The sequence below is a fragment of the Planococcus citri genome, chromosome 3, assembly GCF_950023065.1.
Source record: "Planococcus citri chromosome 3, ihPlaCitr1.1, whole genome shotgun sequence".
Lineage (NCBI taxonomy): Eukaryota > Metazoa > Arthropoda > Insecta > Hemiptera > Pseudococcidae > Planococcus > Planococcus citri.
The window spans coordinates 53,336,583-53,357,936 of record NC_088679.1 but is presented as its reverse complement, the minus strand read 5'-3'; the positions used below and the strand labels follow the sequence as shown (position 1 = coordinate 53,357,936).

Here is a 21,354-nt window from a genome sequence, read left to right as displayed (position 1 = left end):
TGAATTTTCTCACGAAATTATTTCCAATGCACGTATTATATAAATATTCGATCATATTCACGGTAGGTTTTTCACGCGGTGAAAAGTAACCCAATTTATAGGACTGACTTAGGAGCTGAAGTGAGGAAGGGAGAGATTTGGAGGCTCAGTTTTAAATTACCTATATATTTTAAGCTGAAAAAATGAAAACTGAGTGAAAAAGAGGGTTTCAGGACTAGCTTTTTTGACAACAATGTAACTCTTCAAATCTAGAACATTGACTATAGAAGATTGTTTTTTGGGCGGGAGGGGGGGGGTATGGATTTTCTTGGTACCTACCAAGAAATAACTTTTAACCAGAATTATATTTTTTTTAATTTGAAAAAAAGCTAATCAGTTCTGGAGAAATACTGCTGGAAAATGTTTTGCTATTAAAAAATTGATCCTAAATTTATGCAAGGTTCTGAAAAATGTTATCGATGTGCTCAAGAACTCAAATAAAAATTTCTACACGTGTTATAAACCCTGCAAAGAGCAAACGAGCAAACCCCCATTTATTCCAGAGATTTTATGTCCCCATTATTTTAGCTAGCTTCTATAACAAATAACCCTTTACAGATTTTAATATCAGAATTTAGCTCGTTACATGTTTCTTCGATTATAAAAAAAGGCAAAATGTGTTGTGAAAAATGAGTGTAACATATGTTTTTTTCATCTCGTTCTATATGTGCACTTTTTCTAATCATTATTCTAGTCTAGTCTAGTAAATAAAATCGATTAAGTTTAACCGTAAAACTCCAGCGTTATTGGAACATATTAATTATGAAAAATAGTGGGTGGGGGGGATATATACAATGATTCTAGATTTGCGGTCGGTCCTTCAGTGGGAAGAATTCTTGAAGAACGAAAACAGATTTGTAACAGCGAAGCAAATAAATCAATTTCGAGTAAGTGTATTTTTACTCAATAAATTTTGAAAATTTTTCGCTTTCATATATCTTGTACTTTGTGTGTTTTATTGGCACTACATGTTTACGTACCTACCTTACCTACCTACCGACAATGAAATAAAAACTGTACTCGTAAGGTATCTATACACCTACCTATCCATTTGAGAGATTTAATTGACGATTTGTTCTCTTGTGTGCTTTTTTTGTCGAATTGATACAAACATTTTATCGAACGCTTTCATTTCTCATTCAGTAGTTTGATGAAAGACAAATTGTTGCAAGGATAGGTAAGGTAAACGTACGTACGATGAGGTGAGTGACTGAACGTGATTCACCATACGAGCGATATTATGTGTGCGCATCTATCAACTGCATGTTGCACTTTTCTGGCACGTAAACGAGGCATATTTTGCATTTTAATATCAAATTATTTTATAAGGTATCGTTTGATTATTTCTATCGCTAATTTTGACTCAGTCGTGCACGTTTTCTTGCACATGGTCAATTGGTCATGCATGTTGTGAATGGGATTCATTACCTATTTTCTGTTTGAAAGTTCTTTGAAAAGTACCCACCTACCGGTTTTTTCAATGGATACTTTATACATGTAAAAATAGTGAACACGTCAATGAAAAAAATTTTATTGATCCAGTAACGAAATTTCAAATTTTTTGAATAATTTCCCAACGGTTTGTGTAACGAGCAACGTGTTAGTAGGTACTCGTACGTACACGAGACACATACCTACATATTACTGGCAGGTTCAAGATGGTTCTTGTTTGGCTCAAACTTTAGCTCACGAGTTGTTCTATTCTCTAGGGAGTTGATGTGTTAGAATAAGTACCTAACTACCTATGTATGTTTGTTGCCATTTGCCTATTTTTCCCGATAGGTCGATAAAAGTGAATGTAAATTTTTGTAGCAACGTTTAATCCACTCAATGAAACGAAAGGTGTGTTTTAAATTGGTTATTGAAGAAAAAACCAATGGCATTCTCTGAATTTGAATCATCTCCAGTGTAATGTTAATGAGTCCTTTGAAACTTGAAATGGTCACAATGCGATGCCTGATAAACTACAGTGTTTTCAGTTGAGGCCTTACAAATTTTTTGTGATTTTTTTTTGTTGCTTGGATTCGTTGTTGTTGTTGGTAGACTTGGTGTCGATTTTCAATAGAAATTTTTTTGGTCATTTGTGCAAAGAATAGGTACGTGGAAAGCTGAAATAAATGCTGAGAATTCAAAATGCTTTTTATAAAGAAAAAGATGTAGAGGTTGTTTTCATTGAACTACAAAAGGTTTTTTTCCGAGAAATTTCCAGGTATCAATAAGAAATGCTGAAAAAATTCATCAATTTTTACGGTCAAAAGACGTTCAAAAAATCAATACGTGATTTCAAAAATTGTGGGTTTTTCTATCCAAACCTGCAATGTGTATTTTTCCATTATGATGCTTTTTAGATCGACCCAGATAAGATGTTGGGAGAAGGTACGTGACAAATTGAAGCAAAAATTTAAAAAAAAAATCATTAGTGCACCATTCTAGTCTCTTTGACTTACTTTACCTTAAAACTGCAAAATTCGTATGAGTTGAACATAGGAAATGATTTTGACCCCAAAGAGGTCCATTTATGAAAAAATTGTGTCTTAATCAAAAAAAGACGGAAAAAATTATCATTTTCAAACATGTCTCACAAGGGAACCTCTTGAGGTGTCACACTCCGATTTGAACGGGAACGCGATTTTTGGAAAGAGCATAGTCTAAAACCCCAAAACCAAATTTTCAGCTGCCCAAGTTCATTTTTCGATTTTTGGCGAATTTTTGAAAATTCAAAATTGACTGTTTTTGGCGATTTATGCTTTTTTTTTAAAAAAGTACGTACTTGATCAGTAAAAATGTTCAAAATAAGTCCCAAAACTGATAAATTAATTACCCAAGTCCAAATTTTACCATTTCCAGCCATTCTGGAGCCTCCAGTGCGATTTTTCAATTTCTCCAGAATTTTGAATTTGCTCCAGAAGGCGTGAATATGCAGTTGGGCAGCTAAAAATCGAGTTGTGTATTATACTCGACCTGTTTAACGAGTTTATCCACATTTGAGCCGATTTTGAGAGTGACACCTCAAGAGTGGTTTTTTGAGGTGCCACTCTCGCTGCAAAACGGCTGGAAATGGTAGAATTTGCGCTCCGGAAGTTAGTTCTTATAGAAATACAGCAATTCGCACAAATTTCAAGAATTTCCTCACAAACGGTCATCTTTTGATTTTTTGGGTTTTTTAATTTTGAAAAAAGCTGGTCAAAAAACCACTCTTGAGGTGTCACTCGCGAAATCAGCTCAAATGTAGATAAACTCGTTAAACAGGTCGAGTATAATACACAACTCGATTTTTAGCTGCCCAACTGCATATTCACACCTTCTGGAGCAAATTCAAAATTCTGGTGAAATTGAAAAATCGCGCTGGAGGCTCCAGAATGGCTGGAAATGGTAAAATTTGGATTTGGGTAATTAATATTAGTTTTGGGACTTATTTTGACAATTTTTACTGATCAAGTTCGTACTTTTAAAAAAAAAGCATAAATCGCCAAAAACAGTCAATTTTGAATTTTCAAAAATTCGCCAAAAATCGAAAAATGAACTTGGGCAGCTGAAAATTTGGTTTTGGGGGTTTTAGACTATGCTCTTTCCAAAAATCGCGGTCCCGTTCAAATCGGAGTGTGACACTTCTAGAGTCCCTTGTCAGGTATTATTCTTATTTTGCATCTTCCTATAATTTTTAATTTTCCATCGACTTTCAAAAGATGTAAAAAATTGTTGCACAGTTGCAGGATCACTGAATTTGATCAAGGAATCAAAATACTAAGATGCATATTTAAATTTACCGTTACTGAAAATTGTTAGGTACTCAGTCAAATTTTCAACTTTGAACCTCTGTTGTACTCTTTCACGAGAATAAGTGAGTAAACAATACAATGACGTAATAGATATATTATTTAATAAGAAATTGATTGACCTTGAACTTGAAAAAAGTGGAGTAGGTAATCTTCCCTTCTTCTAATTCAAGCATTCGAAAATTTTTAAAAGGAAATAGTAAATTGGAAGAAAACTGAAAATAAAGTGCCTACCTAAAATAATTTTTTGAGTGTGATCAAAACGAGAGCAAAATTACTTTATCATTTAAAAATCTCATTCGATTTTTTCCGCAAAAAAAAAATACGCCTAGATTTGAGAGAAGCGCAATGTGTCTGCATCATCTCATTTGATTACCTATACTAATAAGAAGAAGAGACATAAGAAATTTAATTTGTTTCGAAGGCTTTTTCTTTTACGCGAAAATTTTATTTTCACTGCGGCTTCCAGAATACTGACGACAAATGTAATAATCTGTAATTTTATAATCATTTTATAGTATACACTGAATACCCTGCGAGTTAATAAACAATCTCGTTAAAGTCGTAATGAGAAAATAAGCGGTCGAGGCTAGAAATGAGTTTATTAGATTTAAGGTGGTTACTGCGTGCGGTACTTTTAATACAAAAAGGTTGTGAAAGCGAACCAACATCCGTTCTGGTGTAATAACTAATTAAACGCGATGCTTTTGCCTAAACAAAAAGCCCTCTCTGAATACTTACTTGTAGAATCAATGAAATTGTAGTTCTGAAGAGTACTCTTGGTATACCCGCGGTTATTTGGGAAGGATTTTCTGAATTTGTGATAGGTAAATCTCGAGACAGAAGAAGGCGAGAGAGACGAATTTATTGGGTACCTATTTTGTTATGTGCACGTGTTGGTTTAAAAGTTACAGATTGACTTTATTTTACGATCTAGTCATTTGAAATGTGTGAAAATTAACCTCGAGAGTGTAAAAATTGTTCTCGAAGAGTTTGACGCTATTTTCATCCTTTATCACAAGAAACGGGATGCGGGGAAGTATCAAAAATAGGATACACTCTTGGTTTTTACTCACCCCATCTGCAGCTTTGAGGATCTATCTGGGATATTTCCTTTTTTTTTCAACCTTTGTTTTGTTTTATATACCTACCTGTTTTTTTACATTATTTTTGTCTTTTCATTTTGGAATAAAAATTACATTTAAAAAGATATGTTTATTTTCGATTTTCAAACATTCGAGGCAGACGTTTGAGAAAATTTATGTTCGACATTACCATATTCTTTTGTATACATACATGGATCCATGTAACGTCGTAGATTTCGTATATAGTATTTATAAATTATACATGGTTTCCAGTGAGAATTACCTCAAAATAAAAACGCGTTCGAGTAAGGCAATAATTTAAACCAAAATTTATCGGGTCATTTCGAAACATGCCTTTCGATTTTCGTTTAAAATTTAGGTCACTAGGTATTTTTGCAAAAATTTCAATTTTATTTTTATGCATTACCTATGTATATTTTGCTTAAATAACGATAGGTATGTTTCTAATTTCTAAAATGTAAAACTTTCTTCATTGATTTCAAGTTGCCAACATTCGCAGGCCTAGAATTTTTCTCAAAAGTCATCAAGTACCTTTTGAACATTGAATTTTTTTGCACGTATTACGTTAATCCTGTGTTTCCGCGGCATTGTAAAATTTGATGGGTTATTCGGCTCAGTTTTCAGCTCCCGATTCCCATAACCTTGAAATCTTTTACTCGACGTTGTAAAAGTATTATATTATAATTAAAAGTCGTCACACGTAATGTGACAATTTCAATTCAGGGGTTCTCCTTGAATTGATTTTTCCCTCAGTCTTACTTGATCATCCCTAATGCAAGCTATGAACACTTTGTTTAATTTCTTGTTCTTTTTTTTTTTCAGTAAGTAAATTAACGTGAAATTTTTATTTCAAGTAACATACTTATATAAAAAAATTCAGTATCATCTGAAAAAAAAACAAACCTACTTATACTTATAGGTTACCTATCTATTTATGATTTTTTTTTGAATTCGAAAAAAAAGGCTAAAAATTAATAAATTTTTCAGTTTATTGATTTGAAAAAGACTAAAAAAATTATGTGTGAAATTCAAAGTTCTAAATATCGATATTTAGGTTATATTTTTCCAACTTTCTTCGCGAAAAATGTGAAAAGTATGACAAAAAAAAATTGTTTAAATGTCTGGGAATTGTTTGGCGGAGGTATCTGCAAGAATAAATATATTTTATTAGTGTAAATTTTTGATATTTTATAGTTAATTCCCATAAAAGTCATAAAATGTAGTGTTCGTATGAAGAACTCGAAAAAAAGGGCAAATGTGTATAAAGGAGGCAATATTTTTTATGATTTCGTTCTTTTCATTTTTCTGCCTTTGATTTTATCGCTAAAAATCGTCAAAGTATATTATTTATTTTGAAAAATAATTCACTTTTGGACGTTTCAATTCTGTTTATGGCGATTTTAATATCGTTTAGCGCGACCGTAAAAACAAAGTATCTTAGGCATTAAAACGGTGTCTTGTTTTTTTTTTTTTACATAATTTGAGAAGTTGCTTCGTCAGGCACCGGTGTGTAATACCGTTCAAGTTGTTTTTTATCATCGAGCTTTTTATTAATTGAGACAATGTTTTTAATTTAAAATTTAAATTAAGTAAAGTGGTGACGAAGTTAAGATTGTTTTTCAACTTGCGTATTTTTTTGAATAACGAATTTTCTAAATGATTTGACGAGCTTTGTATTGTGTGTATAGTAGGTAGGGTAAGGGTTGGTTGGTACCTAACTAACTGCAAAAGGGGGTAGTTTTTTTTATTATTGATGTGATATCTCAGGTATTTGCTACATTTTTTTGGCGATACCTAGTTCATGTAGGAAGGATTATTTATGACAGTTACAAAATGTTAACGTCAATTTAGATGATAGACCTATCTGGAAGTGAGCAGTACGTGTGCTCCTGTGAGAAATATGACCTCTTTTTGACGTAATTCAGCTCTTAATAATTTATTTGACAGGTCATGAATCGTGTCTATTTATCTAGTTTTATTTTGTCGACTTTTGTTGGACAATTAACCTAACATTTTTGAGTTCTGTGTTTGAGAAGTAATTTGTTGAGGGTATAGGTATTGTATGTATTATTGATATTGGATAGACGATACCTATCTCTAATGGGTTTGATTATTATTGCCATCCGAGCATTCATATTTCATATCATTGTCATAAAAGCTTAAGGTGGAAGTATCGTTGAATAAAAATATCTTTTATTAAATGCTTCATTTTACGATTCATGTTCAGCATTGCTTCGTATAATCGTTAATGGCTTTCAATTTAACGCGTAACTGCCGTTGCTCTTTGGCTTGGTAAAAAAAAAATTGTTCGTGTCGTAAAATTCACTGTAGGTACTAAAAATATCTTCACCTTTTGGAATAATTTCGTTATTTACGATGTTATGAGTTTGTATAATGGAAAATCGGAATATTTTAGTATGAAGAATATTGATATCACTGAGTGATCAGAATTGTGTTATAATACCTAATATAATACGTTTGCTCTAATGATAAGTACCTACGTAGACTATTTGAGTAGGTACTAGGTATCGGAATCCGCTTATGTGTGGAATATCTTTTCAAGTACCTACTCGTATGAGAAATATGTTCTAGTTGTAACACGTGATTTCGACTTTTCGAGATACCCACTAGGAAGAGAAATCTCACATTTTCAGCAGCAAAAGAACTGAAATTTCTTCTTTTGCATTGTATTATTTTTATTTCCTTGAAGGGACCATCTCAATTTTTATGTAGGTAAGTACGTATGTATGTTGAAATACCAAAGTACCTACCTACCTAATATTCATAAATTACACCTTGCAAATGACGAAGTTACAGTCAAAATTGTTGGAATGTCTAGCATCTCATTAGTCGATTTTTTTTTTGTATGTTTAATAAATAGAGTTAGATGGGGAAGAAAAGTTGTTGAAGATGAAAGCCTAATTAGTTATACTAAAACATACCCTCGTCTCTCTTCATACTTTCACAATGAAACTAACGAAAATTCATGAATTCTCAGCTTATATCTACAATTGGCTCTTCAAACCGAATTTTATAATTTCCAAGCGATAAGGAGTTTTCGGCAGGTTTTTGTTTTTTCCTGTAAGTTGACTAAATTTTTTAAAATTTACCAAAGAAAGGGAAATTCGCATAATCAGGTGAAAATTGAATTAAAAACATTTTGGATCATATTCTTACGGGGAAGCAGAGACCTTTATTTTGAGTAGCAAGATACTCGGAAAATATTTTAGCTCCGGAGGTGTCCCTGGAGGGGAGAAATGAGCTTTCAAAGAAGGGGCATTTACGAAAACAACACGGTTTTTTCGCCTCTGTCGCTACCCAGCCTGTTTTGGGAAAAATGATTCAGTCTTGAATGAAAGTATTTGAGATTCTGCGTCGATCTATGCCGTTGCTGTCAAAATCCAAGGCTACTTTTAGGATTCTACTGAGTGGCTAAAAATTTGCAAATGGCTCATTTTTGGATAAATTCGTGTTTTGAAAATATTTTCTTGACAGATATGTATTTCGCATCAATTATGGCAAAAATTGGAACGTACCTAGTAAGGCCAATTTTTTGGTTATTTTTGCAAATTTCAAAAAATTGAAGTATTTTATGCTTACACGTACTTTTGGCTATTTAATTTATCTCGAATTTTCGAAATTGGCAATAATGGCCAAGAAATTGACACCACGATGCGTTCCAAAATATTTCCTCAGTTTCCAGAACGATATCTTTCAATATTTTGGCATGATTGATGCGAAATATCTGTGAAGAAAAAATTTTTAAAACACGAATTCACCTATTCAAAAGAAAATGATTTTTATTGCAAATCAAATGCTCAATTTCAAAACCTTAATTGTGGTCTTTTGACGACAATAACGTAGATCGACGTAGAATTTCAAATACGAGTATGTACTTTCATTTGGGACTCGGCCATTTTCCCCTAAACAGGTTGGTTAGCGACAGGAGCGAAAAAATCAAGATTTTTTCAAAAAGTCTCTCCCTCTATGCGCAGGTTCCGGAGCTAAAAATTTTTGTGAGTAACTTTCAATTCAAAATGAAGGTTTCTGCTGAATTTGATCAAAATCCGCCAACTTTCTCCTCCCAATATCAACCCTAGAATACAATACGTCTATACCTAAGCTCCTTAAAGAATTCCAACAAGAGAATTGGGTAACTTCAGCTAAATTATGTACCTGGCATGAGATTGATTTTTTTTAACACTTGAGTGATTTTCTATCAGGAGTAGATAGGACTAAGGGGAAAAGGGGTATTTTCTCCCTGGGTCTTTCCACGTCCACTGATGTGGCGTTTTTTTCTCATTGTTTGTGTTTTAAAATTTGTAGTACCTACAGAAATTTTAGGGCCTGCGCTCTCGAAGTTTAGGATTTCGGCCTTTCAACTCGCCATTTTTCTCAGAAAAAAAATCAAGATCTCATTAATTTTACTTTTTTTTTTTGTTGGAAAATTCCAGTAGTTGGAAATTTTTCAGAATTTACACTAAAACGTTTCATTTTCTTTGAATTAAAATTTTGAAAAATGCTAATGAAGTATTGGATCTGCTGCTACATTTTCCCAATGTCAGTGACCTTGACAGAATTAAGAAAATTAATCTAGAAAAAAGTGTTTTGAAGTCACCATTGGTATTCACCTACTCAAGTGTACATAATATACATGTGTATTTGAAAAGTGCGAACTCTTTCACCCTCTTTTCTTCTTCTCTTTTGAAAATCAGCCAGGTATAGGTAGTTTTTGATTATCTGCAATCTTGAATCATTCAATTGCAATGTCATTTTTGATGCTGTCTTAGTTATTTAATCTACACGTAAAATATTTCTTAACTGAAAAAACGTGTCTAGTACGAGAATTCAAGCGTAGAAATGTTCTGATAATTTGAACCAAAAAACGTTGTAATACACGAATTTATGATTAGGCCTACTAAATGGAATTTGAATGTTATTTTAAATTTGAAAGTGTAAAATAGCGACTTGTTTAATGTATTTGATAGGTAGACGTAAGTGATCTAATACAATCATATATTTTTAGATGATCTTACTTTTATGAATCCATGTAATCTAGCAAAAAAAAAAAAAACAGCGTTCCTGGGAGTTTAAACACTTTTTCTCTCTTCGAATTGCCAGATTTTATTTTTAAATTTATTGTAGGTATAAATATAAAACAAATTCAGTTTGAAAATTTCAAATTTCCTACTGCTACTGATTTTTTATTGAGTCAAATTGTATGCCAATTTGAAATGAGTTGAAAATAATGAATACCTATACCCTCGTTCAACGAGTAATTAAGTATAATGAAATCTTCAACTCTATCAACAAGTTCTATTAAGTACGAATGTGGAGAATTTAATATTGCGCCCTCAAATTTCATTCTTGCTCATTGAACTTTACACTTATGTATGTAGGTAGGTACCTCTCTATAAGCCAAATAATCAAACAGAAGGCTTAAGTAATTGCAAATAATACCTAGGACCTAGGCAATATACGAGTAAATCACAAATAGCTCGCTATCATTTCAGGATTTAACTGGATTGCAGATCTCTTTTATCTATGCATATAGACTGCGTAGTGAATAACTAAATACCACATTATTACAAGCAACAATCACGGTGGCATGGCGGTCGCATGGCGCTTAAATACCTAAATTTAAACACAGTAGTTAGTCGACATAAAAACAGTTTATACCTGCAGCACCCTATAGCCACCATAAACACGATGAATTATTCTCCCAAAATTAGCGATTTCCAGCTGCATTCATAATTACATAATAAATTTTCATATATTTCGCAGCGTTCGCTGGAAGTGGAAGCGCCATCGTCTATTGTGTCTTGATATCTTTATAACTTATTTAGTACTGTAGTACAACGTATACCCATGTTGTAGTACATACTATACAGTATACAGCAGCAAAGTAGCAACAGTTTACACCCTTCTAATATGGCATCGGTCAGGAAAATTTATTACTCGTCCTAAGGTTGCAGATTCACTCGAAAATTTTCTCTTATAAGTAAGATGAGCAACATGCGACCGTTAATTTGACGCTTTAATAAATCTCGACCGTTTAATTTAATCATAATTTCGTATTCGTTCATGCTACGTTAACTCGAATAAAATCATTATGAAAATTTTTCTTCAGGGTGTGGCCCCTTTTTGTTGAGGAAAAAGTAAAAATTACAAGATAGAAATACGAATAATAAAGAGCATCGTACCTATTTTAATATACTTTTTTACAAATAAAATTTTAATAAACGTAATTCGATGCTGTTACTATGAGGTACCTACCTATTTTTATTTACGAAACTTTTTATAACTGAAAATTAATTTAATTAACCTACAATAGAACCTTGGCTTTTTTGGTTTTATCAAGAAATAGGTAATGATGCTCGAAGAACTGAAAAAAGAGCGTAGATAATGAAAAAATATTCAGTTACTTATTATTCAATTATTTGTAGTATTTCACATGCTTAATTAAAACAATCTGACTGTTTGAGAATTCGACTCCAAAATAAGCACGTCAGAATTGTTCAGAACAGAAGAAAAAATTGTGAATTTTTCGAAAATGATCTCTTTGTGAGACTCCATTCTTTATTTCGAGGTAGTTTTGAATTAAAATAAAAGTCTTTCTAAAATGTTGTCGAAACTCATTGACCTACACAATTTTTTCAAACCACCCTAATAAGTAGGTAGGTACCTATCTAATGTTGTAGTCTACATCGTACTTCTATCAAAAAAAAAAAAATAACAATAAATTAGTTTCACTATCTGCAAAATAATACCGGGTCAAAAGTTTCTCAACTCGTAGAGGCAAAATTACCTCTGTTAAAGGATTCACATGGTTTCGAATAAATTAGGTACCTAAAATTATTACAATTGCTGTAGGTACGGTAAAAAGTTTACAAACGTTATCTTCTCTCACACAAAGAATAAACTTCTCTAACTCGTCATTTTTTCCCTTTTAACCGCGCTATTATTATGCATAACGTGATAAATTAGAAATAAGATTACCTATTATAATAAATTTATTCGAGAAATTCATACACGGTTCTGATAGGAAAATATGTTTACACTTTTCTTATACTCCGTTAAAATAAATGGGTAGCTAACTCGACTACGTTTGCCTCCTCGTATAAGGTAGAGGTGCCCACCCTTCCTATAATCATGTAAGTGGGTATTGTCAAACTGTGTTTTTGTGTTTTCAGAACACGGTGAACATCGATTACTCATCTCAAGATAGATAACTGAACTTTCGAAACTATAATAGCATTATTGAGATAAATATTTGGTTTAAAAAATTTATCATTTTGAGGAAGTTTGAGAGAAATGAAAAAAAAATCATTAGGAGGGTGAAAACGATGAAAAATCAGCATTCTTGTTTATTTTTTTAATGCTCGAGTATCAATTTTCTATCGTTGTTATTCAGGATTGAGTTTCAAATTTACTTCCCGGTATATTCACTTTAGATATACATACGTACTAAAAATAATTCAAAATTTTAAACTATCGTTAAAATTTGACCATGGTACGAGGTTGGGTGAACTATCAAGTGAAAAACAAATCTCTACAGAAGAACAAAGAATACAAATCCGAGTACTGAGTGTACCTAATTGAGCTTTACCGTCGCGTGGGTAGCTTGAGTTGCTTTATCTTCAATTAGAAGGCGAAGAATAACGTACAAAAACCCCTCGTATAAGGAAAACGTATCACTTAGGTGCTCGATGGATGGTATAGCGAAGCGATAATAAAATAAAAATCGTGTTTGGTTAGAATACAGGCAATGTTTACTGTTTACTCGTGAAGCAATACATTACGCAAAGGCTCGACATTTAACATCGTCATCTGACAAAAATGATGACAATTGAAATCTGCTCTTAATTAATCACGTTGCTAAAAACATTACCGTGTACGTTTGAAATTGATCACCTAAATTGTTTTTCAGGCATCAAGGAATGTCCTCAAGAATTTGACGGCTGGACGTGCGTACCTAGAACTCAAGCTGGCCATATTTCTTCGTTTCCTTGTCCAGTATTTGTTGTCGGTTTTGATGGAAAAAGTAAGATTACCTATCTTAAATGTTTATCATTCTTTTGGTCGTATTGTTAATATAGAGATGATTCACCTCAAATTGATATTAAATTTCAGAATAAAATAGAAAAACTTTGCAAAATAATTTCACGTTTTACGATATACTTTGCCAACGTAGGAACTTTGAAATTAAAATATTTTCTTTTGAAAATTTTAATCCGTTCGTTCGCGTTGGTAAATATTAAAAAATTATTTGCTTTTCAAATATAAAGTTATATCTGTGTAACAAGTTGTAATAAGTTGGCAACTTCTGTCACACAAATACTTATAAACTTGAAAGAGCTGCGGTTTACAAATTAGAAATAAATTTTTAACTAATTCAAACAAAATTTACTCTCGATTCGATGACTCGGAATAAATATTTTAAATTCCCTGGAATGGGAGTTATTTATTTTTTCAAGCCATTGCTGTTGCTGGTACTAATACATGCAACCAGGCAAATGTGAGCGTTTCATCCTCTGCCTATAACATTTATCAAGCTTTCTTTATTATAAACCATTTTAAGAGTAGTCATTAATACACACTGTGTTGATCTACTAAATAAATAGCTGAGCTGGAAAATGAAGCTGGATTTTAATTAATTTTTAGCATAGCCTAAGTCTCAATTTTTATCGATAATATGCACAGCATTTTTATTCACAAGGGGTAAATGAAAGGGAATCAAAATTTTGAAAGAAGACTTTTACAAACACCAACAGCAAAAATTTTCAGTGCCAATTTTCTTTTTTTTTTTTGGTGAATTTTTAAATTGAAAATTGAAATTTGGTTTACTCTATTTTCAATCTCCGGAGTCGACTGTTATTGATGATTCCGAACCGTTGTGGAGCCTCAAGCAAATTTTTGGAGGTACTCCAGTTTTCAAAAAAATGCTGTAAATAAGATGCAAATGAAATATTTAGCACTTATAAACTTGAACTCAATGTAATAGGGCACAAACCAAATTTCTTCCTTCAAGAATGTTACTGGAACGAAGAATTTTTCGATTTTTTTTTTTTTTGGAGAAAATTCTGGATTTGAAATTTCACTTTTTACCCTATTCAATTACGTACCTACTACATTGTTTTTTCAAAATCTATAAAATCTGAAAACCCACCCGAGGCTCCAAAATGGTTGAAAACCATCATCAGACTATGCAGGAGGTCGAAAATAGAGTGCAAACCAAATTTTAGCGTTTTCTGTTCACCGGTTCCATAACAATTATTATTATTTTTTTTTCAATCATAATTGCTATGACAACATTTGAATTTGAACCAATACAAAAAGAGTTTGATAGGTCACAAAGATGGAAAATCTTAGTTTAGGTGCTGAATTTCATTTTCACCCTACTTATTACAGCGTTTTTTTTTTGTTTTTTTTTCAAAAAGATGAAAAATGAAAATCCACTGGAGGCTCCAGAACGGTTCGAAACTATCCTCAAGCCACTCGGCAGGTCAAAAATAGCTTACAAAACAAATTTTGATTTTTTTTGTTCGCGTGTTCGCGAATGATAATTTTTGATTTTTTTTTCGAAAATAAATACTTACCTAAGGTCTAATATATTTTGAAAATATGTGCCTAACTCGTTGGAAAAAAAAGAAAAATTGGAAAGATTACAAATCCAATTTTGGATGCTAAATTTCATTTTTTCGAAAATAATGGAGAAACCGAGAATCTGCTGGAGGTTTCAGAACGGTTTGAAACTATCTTCAGCTGACTCGAAAGGTCAAAATTAGGGTACAAACCAAATTTCAGCTTTTTATGCCAGTTTGATCAAATTTTGATGTTTTTTTTCATGAGAAATGGGCTAAATTTGGTTGTTTAAAAATTCAACAAGAAAATTGGAGATGAATGTTAGCACCTGAAATTTTCGCTGATGCTATATTTTGGGATCCTCTTTTGACTCCTTTTTGTCCGATTCAAAATTTTTTGTTGATTTAATTTTCAAAACTCTCCCACTCACTAAGTAATATCCCTCTCTTACATTCTGTTTTTACTGTTTAAACCACGACTACCGTAACTCCGTTTTTATTCATTTTTAAATTACCTGCGTTACGAGTATTTATTTAAAAAGGTATACCTATGCTTTTCAACGTTGCAATTCGTTTCACTCGCGAAAATTTCAAATACCTTAAGGATAAGTTAGACACAAAACACGTGTATGTACCTACCTGATACAGAAGTTGATAATTTAAAAATTTATACTCGTTGTTATTTTTCACTATAAATGCTCTCGTAATTGAATTTTTTTTTCGTTATTTTTCAACCACTTTTAAAAATTGTTCATTTCATTTTCCACTCGAATAAAGAGCAAATTGATTAGACGAAAATTGGTGTTCCGAAAATTAGTTATTGAAGCGTGAAAAAAAATCTATCGACTAAATTCATTTATTACAAATTATGAAATGATTATTTTATAGATATGAATGCAAATTTTAAAAAGATCAAAATCACACGAATATATTTGGAAAAACTTCAAGTTAAAATGAATCGATTTCCAACAATCCGATTAGATAGGTACCTACTATAAGAACGGAAATAGTTGGTACACCTACTCATTTCAAAACTTAAAGTCCTGGAGATTTAATATTTGCAAAATTCATTAACGAATTTATTTTCATTTTTATTTGAATGCTCGAAGGGGGTTTTTAATCGCTGTATTTATGTAGAAATCTCATTTGAACGAATATTCTATTCTTGATGTGCAAATACAAACGAAAATCCGTTTCTCGATCTGTACGTTGAAAGTACATACGTAATATGAGTAATTTTGAGATTGTTTTTATTTCAAAATGGACACCGCTGTTGACTAAAAAGCATTAATTTCAATTTACAAGCGTTTTTTTCCTTTTACCCCTGTTATCTTTTGGTACCTCTACCTACATAATCGCTGTTGTTGATACGTGGTTGACATTTATCCGCAGATGTGACGGGTTTTTAAAACGTTCGTAGCAATTTTCTTCGTTGAGAATTTCATCAAATGAATTCATATATGTAAAAATGCTATATCAAAACCCTAGTACCTACCTATTTCTTTTCAACGTATGAGTATTGTTGAAATTTCAAGCATGCTAATATCTCTTAATGTTATTCGGATTGAAAAATGCATCTATAAAAGCGCTAAAAGAAGCTTTTGCAGCGTAAAATGGGAAAAAAGTGAAGATGATCTAGAACGTAATACTTCGATTCGATATTGCAGTTTGTGGTAAAGGTTTTTATGTGCTTCGGTATCAGCATTTACATAAACGTACCTATATTTTTTTTAATGCGGATAATTTTGAATTATTTTTATCCATAAAAAATTTGTAAGTAGATGAGATAGGTAGTTCAATAATCCGCAGTACCTACTTGATATCCTGTAGTAAAATTCTGTTTTGAGTTTAACTTATTTGATACCTGCTGTGTTGTCCTAAAATATTTTTGTGTACCTACTGTATTTTTGAAAATTTAAATATACATAAAAAAATTAAAATAGGTATCCACAAAAAAATGTGAACATTTGTATGATCAATACATGGTGTCCAACGGTCACAGAAGTCATTAAAAGTCATGGAAGTCATGAAAAGTCATGAAAAAGTCATGAATTTTGCTCGAAACACACTTGAAATTTTTTTTAAAAGCCCATAAAATGAATAAAAAATGAAGAAATGAAAAATTTGATCAAAAAAAATCAAAAACCTGAAATGCCTACTTGCCTAAAAATTTAAAAAAATGTCATCGCAGTTATTTATTTAATTTTTCCTCGGGGGGGGGGGGGGATTTTAATGCGGTAAAAATGTGAAAAATAGGTCGTGAAAAAGTCATGATATTTTGTCTGGAAGTTTTGTTAAACACCCTGTAATAGAAAATCAATCATTACCTATAATTATTGTTTCTAATATGATTTTTAATTTTGTTTAAAGGATCAGGACATAGACCTTGTCTGGAAGATGGAACTTGGTTCAGACATCCTGAAAGTAACAAAACATGGTCAAATTATACCACATGTGTGGACACCGATGATCTCGCGGTATGATAATACATTTATTAGCTCACTTAGGTACTTTTCTCCTCATACTGTCGTCTTCGCTGGTACTCTTTCTGTAATAAAACCCGACCTATTTTTTGATTTATTGATCTGCAGACATTTGTTATTGAAAAACAGAGCTTCAGATTAGGTACGACAATTTCCCATGATTTTGGCACTCTAGGAAAAAATTATTAAAAAATTGAAAGTCCCTGTTTGTTTATTTTTGAATTTTATTTATACTTACCTAGCACATTTTCCTTTATTTTTAAGGAATTTAAATTTAAAAAATTCTAATGTATACTGAAGCAAAATGCAAAAACGTAAAAAAAAGTCATACCTACTTTGAACTTTTAGACAATCAGAAAAATTACTCCCCCCTCATTCTCACACTAGCTCGTCGGATTATCGTTTAATTTTAAGAATTACGAATAACTACTTTTTCCAACAATTTTGATTCTTTTTAACTCTCGTGCATTCTACTTACCTACGTCCTCCATTTTTACAGAAATTTATCGCAATAAGATCCGTCGTTGTTTTTATAAACTTCGAGACACAGGATATCGTCAAGTAACACGCATTGTCGAGTTAATGTATTCGAGATAAAAATATGGTATATAAGAGAAGATGTCGGAAAAATTAAATTTGTAGATTTTTTTCGCACCGAGAAAATTTTGTTCTAGTTTTTTTTTTTCGCGTGTAAATGCGAAAATCTCTAGAGAACGAGACTATAAAATTTGATACACTGTTGCAAAAACGCATCCAAGTTTTCTCAGCCACAGCCATTCTCAAGATAGTGCATTTGTCGTACGAAAGACCGAAATGAAATATTTCTTTGTCCCATGGTAATTCTTAAGAAAACTTTCATGCAATATAATAGCCGACAAGAATGTACCCGGTAATTTAACACCGGAGTGGTTGTTTTTTTTTGTTTTTTGAATTCATAATTAAACGAATGATTAAATAGTATACAAACGTCGAAAGAAATTTCCCAGAAAGTATTTACGTCGAAATATGGAAACAATAATAACATTTTCGACAAATGCTGTAAATTATACGAAATGAATCTGCGTCATACTAATTCTACAGTAAAACTTTTCGAATGCTTTATACTTTTTCACGAGAAACTTTATCGCGAAAAATATGATTATTGTTTACCGGCTCGTTGAACGCAGCATATGAATGAAATTGCGATGATAATTTCGGTTTATTTAAATTAAAGCCGTGTAGGATAATTTTGCGAATAATAAAGCCGACGATTTTAATCAATCAAATATCAAAGAGTCGCATACGCGAGAGTGACATAAACGTCATCTGTTTTCAAAATACATAAACGTCAAAAGTACCTACTATATACCTACTATTCCCTTGAGGTATCACCAGTATCACCACATAATACCTACATACGCGTAAGTAGAGAACACGACGAAGTGTGATCGCCAACGCTAATGGGTATTCTATCAATGGAAAAAGCTCTTGCACATATATCTTAATTGTAAAATATACGTACCTGGTATATACTTGGTACTTATTGACTTTTCTTAAAGCGAACAAGACGACAGTATTCGGGTATCGAGTAATTTATCTTGTATTTTTGCGAATTACATTCACGTATAGGTTATAGCTACCTACTCGTATAATACTTACACTTTGTTCTAATTCATGTTTCAGTTACGGGCAACTGTGAATTCGATTTATAAAGGCGGATATATGCTTTCACTAGTTGCGTTAATTATTTCGCTATTCATTTTTTACTATTTCAGGTTGGTGTTTTACTATTAATTTCAATTTGTGTAGAGCGTGAGCGTGCCCAGGAAGCTGTAAAATGTAGTCACACATCTAAAAGTTATTGTAATATTTTTTTTTTAAATTTTTTTTCTGGTTTCAGATCTCTGACATGTACAAGAATTCAAATTCATAAAAATTTATTCATTTCTTTAGTTGTAAATAATTGTTTATGGTTGATTTGGTACGAAACTGTCGTCGACGATGTTGGCGTTCTGCTGGAAAACGCGGTAAAAATTAAAAATTTTAATATATTTTTCAACATACGGTAATTTACTAATGAATCGATAAGTATGCCACTTCATTTTTAACTCTTTCTGGGGGATTCAATTCCAATCAAGATCTAGGACTCTTGTGTCTATGAAGAGTGTTGAGATGGTATCCAATGTTGAAAATTTGTTTGTAACTGAGAAGATGAAAAAAATTCTTTCTTTCAAATTTTAAAAGTGTAGTTTTCAACTTTTTTGCTCATTATGAAAATTGAAAGCAACTCGTTTCCTATGATAACTATGTAATTATTTTTCAAATTTTTATAAATTTAATAACAATGGAGCGAAATGTCAAGTTCATTCAACTCTTTTTTAAAAAAATTATGGTAGTTACCATACGACGAGTAGGTAGTAGGTACCTGCGTATAATTATTATTAGATTACAAATTGAAAATAAAACCCTATTTTCGTATCTACGTATTACTTACGTAGAAAAAAAATAATTTGACTTGAGACGGTTACATGAAACCGATTATACAATTTTTTTTAAGGGGCTAAAACAAACCAAGCAACGAGGAACTTAAAAAATGATGAATGTCTTCCTGTAACAACACCAATAAAAATGATAAAGCGTAAAACGAAAGGCGCGAGTGGAATAATATTTTTATATCATTTTCCCAGATAAGCGAAGTATAATACATTTTGATTTGGACGTTTCTTGTGTAATTTTCTTCTGTTTTGTTTTTGAAAAATAACCAGCCATTGTGATATTCTCAACTACAGTCTGTTCGGTTGATTCATTGATCCGAAGTCAGATGTAGAACTAGGTACTTATGTGTTTAACATACGATCATAAGTATGTTCGAGGCTCCTGTAGTAAGCCTATCACAAAAAATTCTATAAAGGATGAAATTGTACGCTTCGCTGTGTTGTTGAAGAGCTTTGGAAAATTATACAAAATAGTCGAGGGGCCCGCATAAGGATCACTTGCACCCCCCTTCCGATCCTCCGGGTCAACATGTTTCTTAAAGGGGGAGTCCTAAGGAACATTTTTAGTCCTTGTCCCCAAAAACAAATGTGACCCTACTTACAAAATGGCGGCCATTTTGATTTACAGGTCAGCTGAAATCGCAGATTTTGCGTTCCAACATAGGACTAGCATAAACATTTTTAAACCGTACAAAGGTAGATCGAAAAAGCAGGTAAAAATTCATCACCGGTCAAAATTTCAAGTGCTAAAGTGCGTTTTTCGATTTTTGGTGAATTTTTGAAAATCAAATTTAGGCTAAAAATGAGGGAAAAAATCAAAATATTACCAAATTGACCTAGAAAGCTGAAATTTGAGATATACTCTATTTTCGACCTGCCAAATCGATTGGAAACTGTTTCAAACCGTTTTGAGCAGTTCTGGAGCCTCCAGCAGATTTTTGAATCTCGAAATTCTCACAAAATTTCATCAAATGGAGTTGGAAAGCCGAAATTAATTCTGCAAACTAATTTCAATGCGCTATGAAGTCGACTGCAGGTAAATTTCAAGTCGTTTTCAAGACTTCGGCAATTTTTTGAAAATTACTGGAGCCTTCAGTAGATTTTTGAAACTTGAAATTTCCCCAGAATTTCATCAAATGGGGTTAGCAGCCGAAATTTAATCTGCAAACTATTGTAATTTCAATACAATAATATGAAGTCGACTGCATGGGGGTTTCAAGTGGTTTTGAAGGTTCCAGCAACTTTTTGGAAATTTCAATTATGCTATAAATGCCATGAAACCTTTCAAAAAGTCACTGTAGGCTCCAAAATTACTTGAACCCACCTGAAGTCGACTTCAGAGGGTGTTAAAATTGGCGTGCATAGTTAATTTCAGCTTTCCATCTCCATTTTGAGAAAATTTAAAGTTTCAAAAATTTAATGGAGGCTCCAGTAATTTTCAAAAAATTGCTGGAGGTTCCAAAACGACTTGAAATTCACCTGCAGTCGACTTCATAGCGTATTGAAATTAGTTTGCAGAATTAATTCCGGCTTTCTCCATTTGATGAAATTTTGTGAGAATTTCTAGATTCAAAAATCTGCTGGAGGCTCCAGAACTGCTCAAAACGGTTTGAAACAGTTTCCAATCGATTTGGCAAGTCGAAAATAGGGTATATCTCAAATTTCAGGTTTCTAGGTCAGTTTGGTAAAATTTTGATTTTTTCTCACATTTTGGCCAAAAATTTGATTTTTGAAATTTCACCAAAAATCGAAAAAGTCACTTTAGCACTTGAAATTTTGACAAGTGATGAATTTTTGCCTGCTCTTTCGATCTACCTTTGTACGGTTTGAAAAATTTCATGTTAGTCCTATGTTGGAACGCAAAATCTGCGATTTCGACTGACCTGTAAATC

The 21,354-nt window shown here is 32.2% G+C and overlaps 1 protein-coding gene across 9 annotated transcripts in view; it reads left to right on the top strand.

Moving 5' to 3' along the window:
* The window catches only part of LOC135840476 (calcitonin gene-related peptide type 1 receptor-like), a 123,930-nt gene that overhangs the window by 97,546 nt on the left and 5,030 nt on the right, over positions 1-21,354 (top strand). For 8 of the 9 annotated variants that reach the window (XM_065357052.1, XM_065357050.1, XM_065357049.1 and 5 more), the window contains 5 exons: positions 813-926; positions 12,852-12,965; positions 16,876-16,982; positions 18,651-18,742; positions 18,868-18,994. In XM_065357052.1, coding sequence (XP_065213124.1) covers positions 813-926; positions 12,852-12,965; positions 16,876-16,982; positions 18,651-18,742; positions 18,868-18,994 — 554 coding nt within the window. The remainder of the gene's footprint in view (positions 1-812; positions 927-12,851; positions 12,966-16,875; positions 16,983-18,650; positions 18,743-18,867; positions 18,995-21,354) is intronic. The other variant, XM_065357051.1, reaches the window with a different exon arrangement.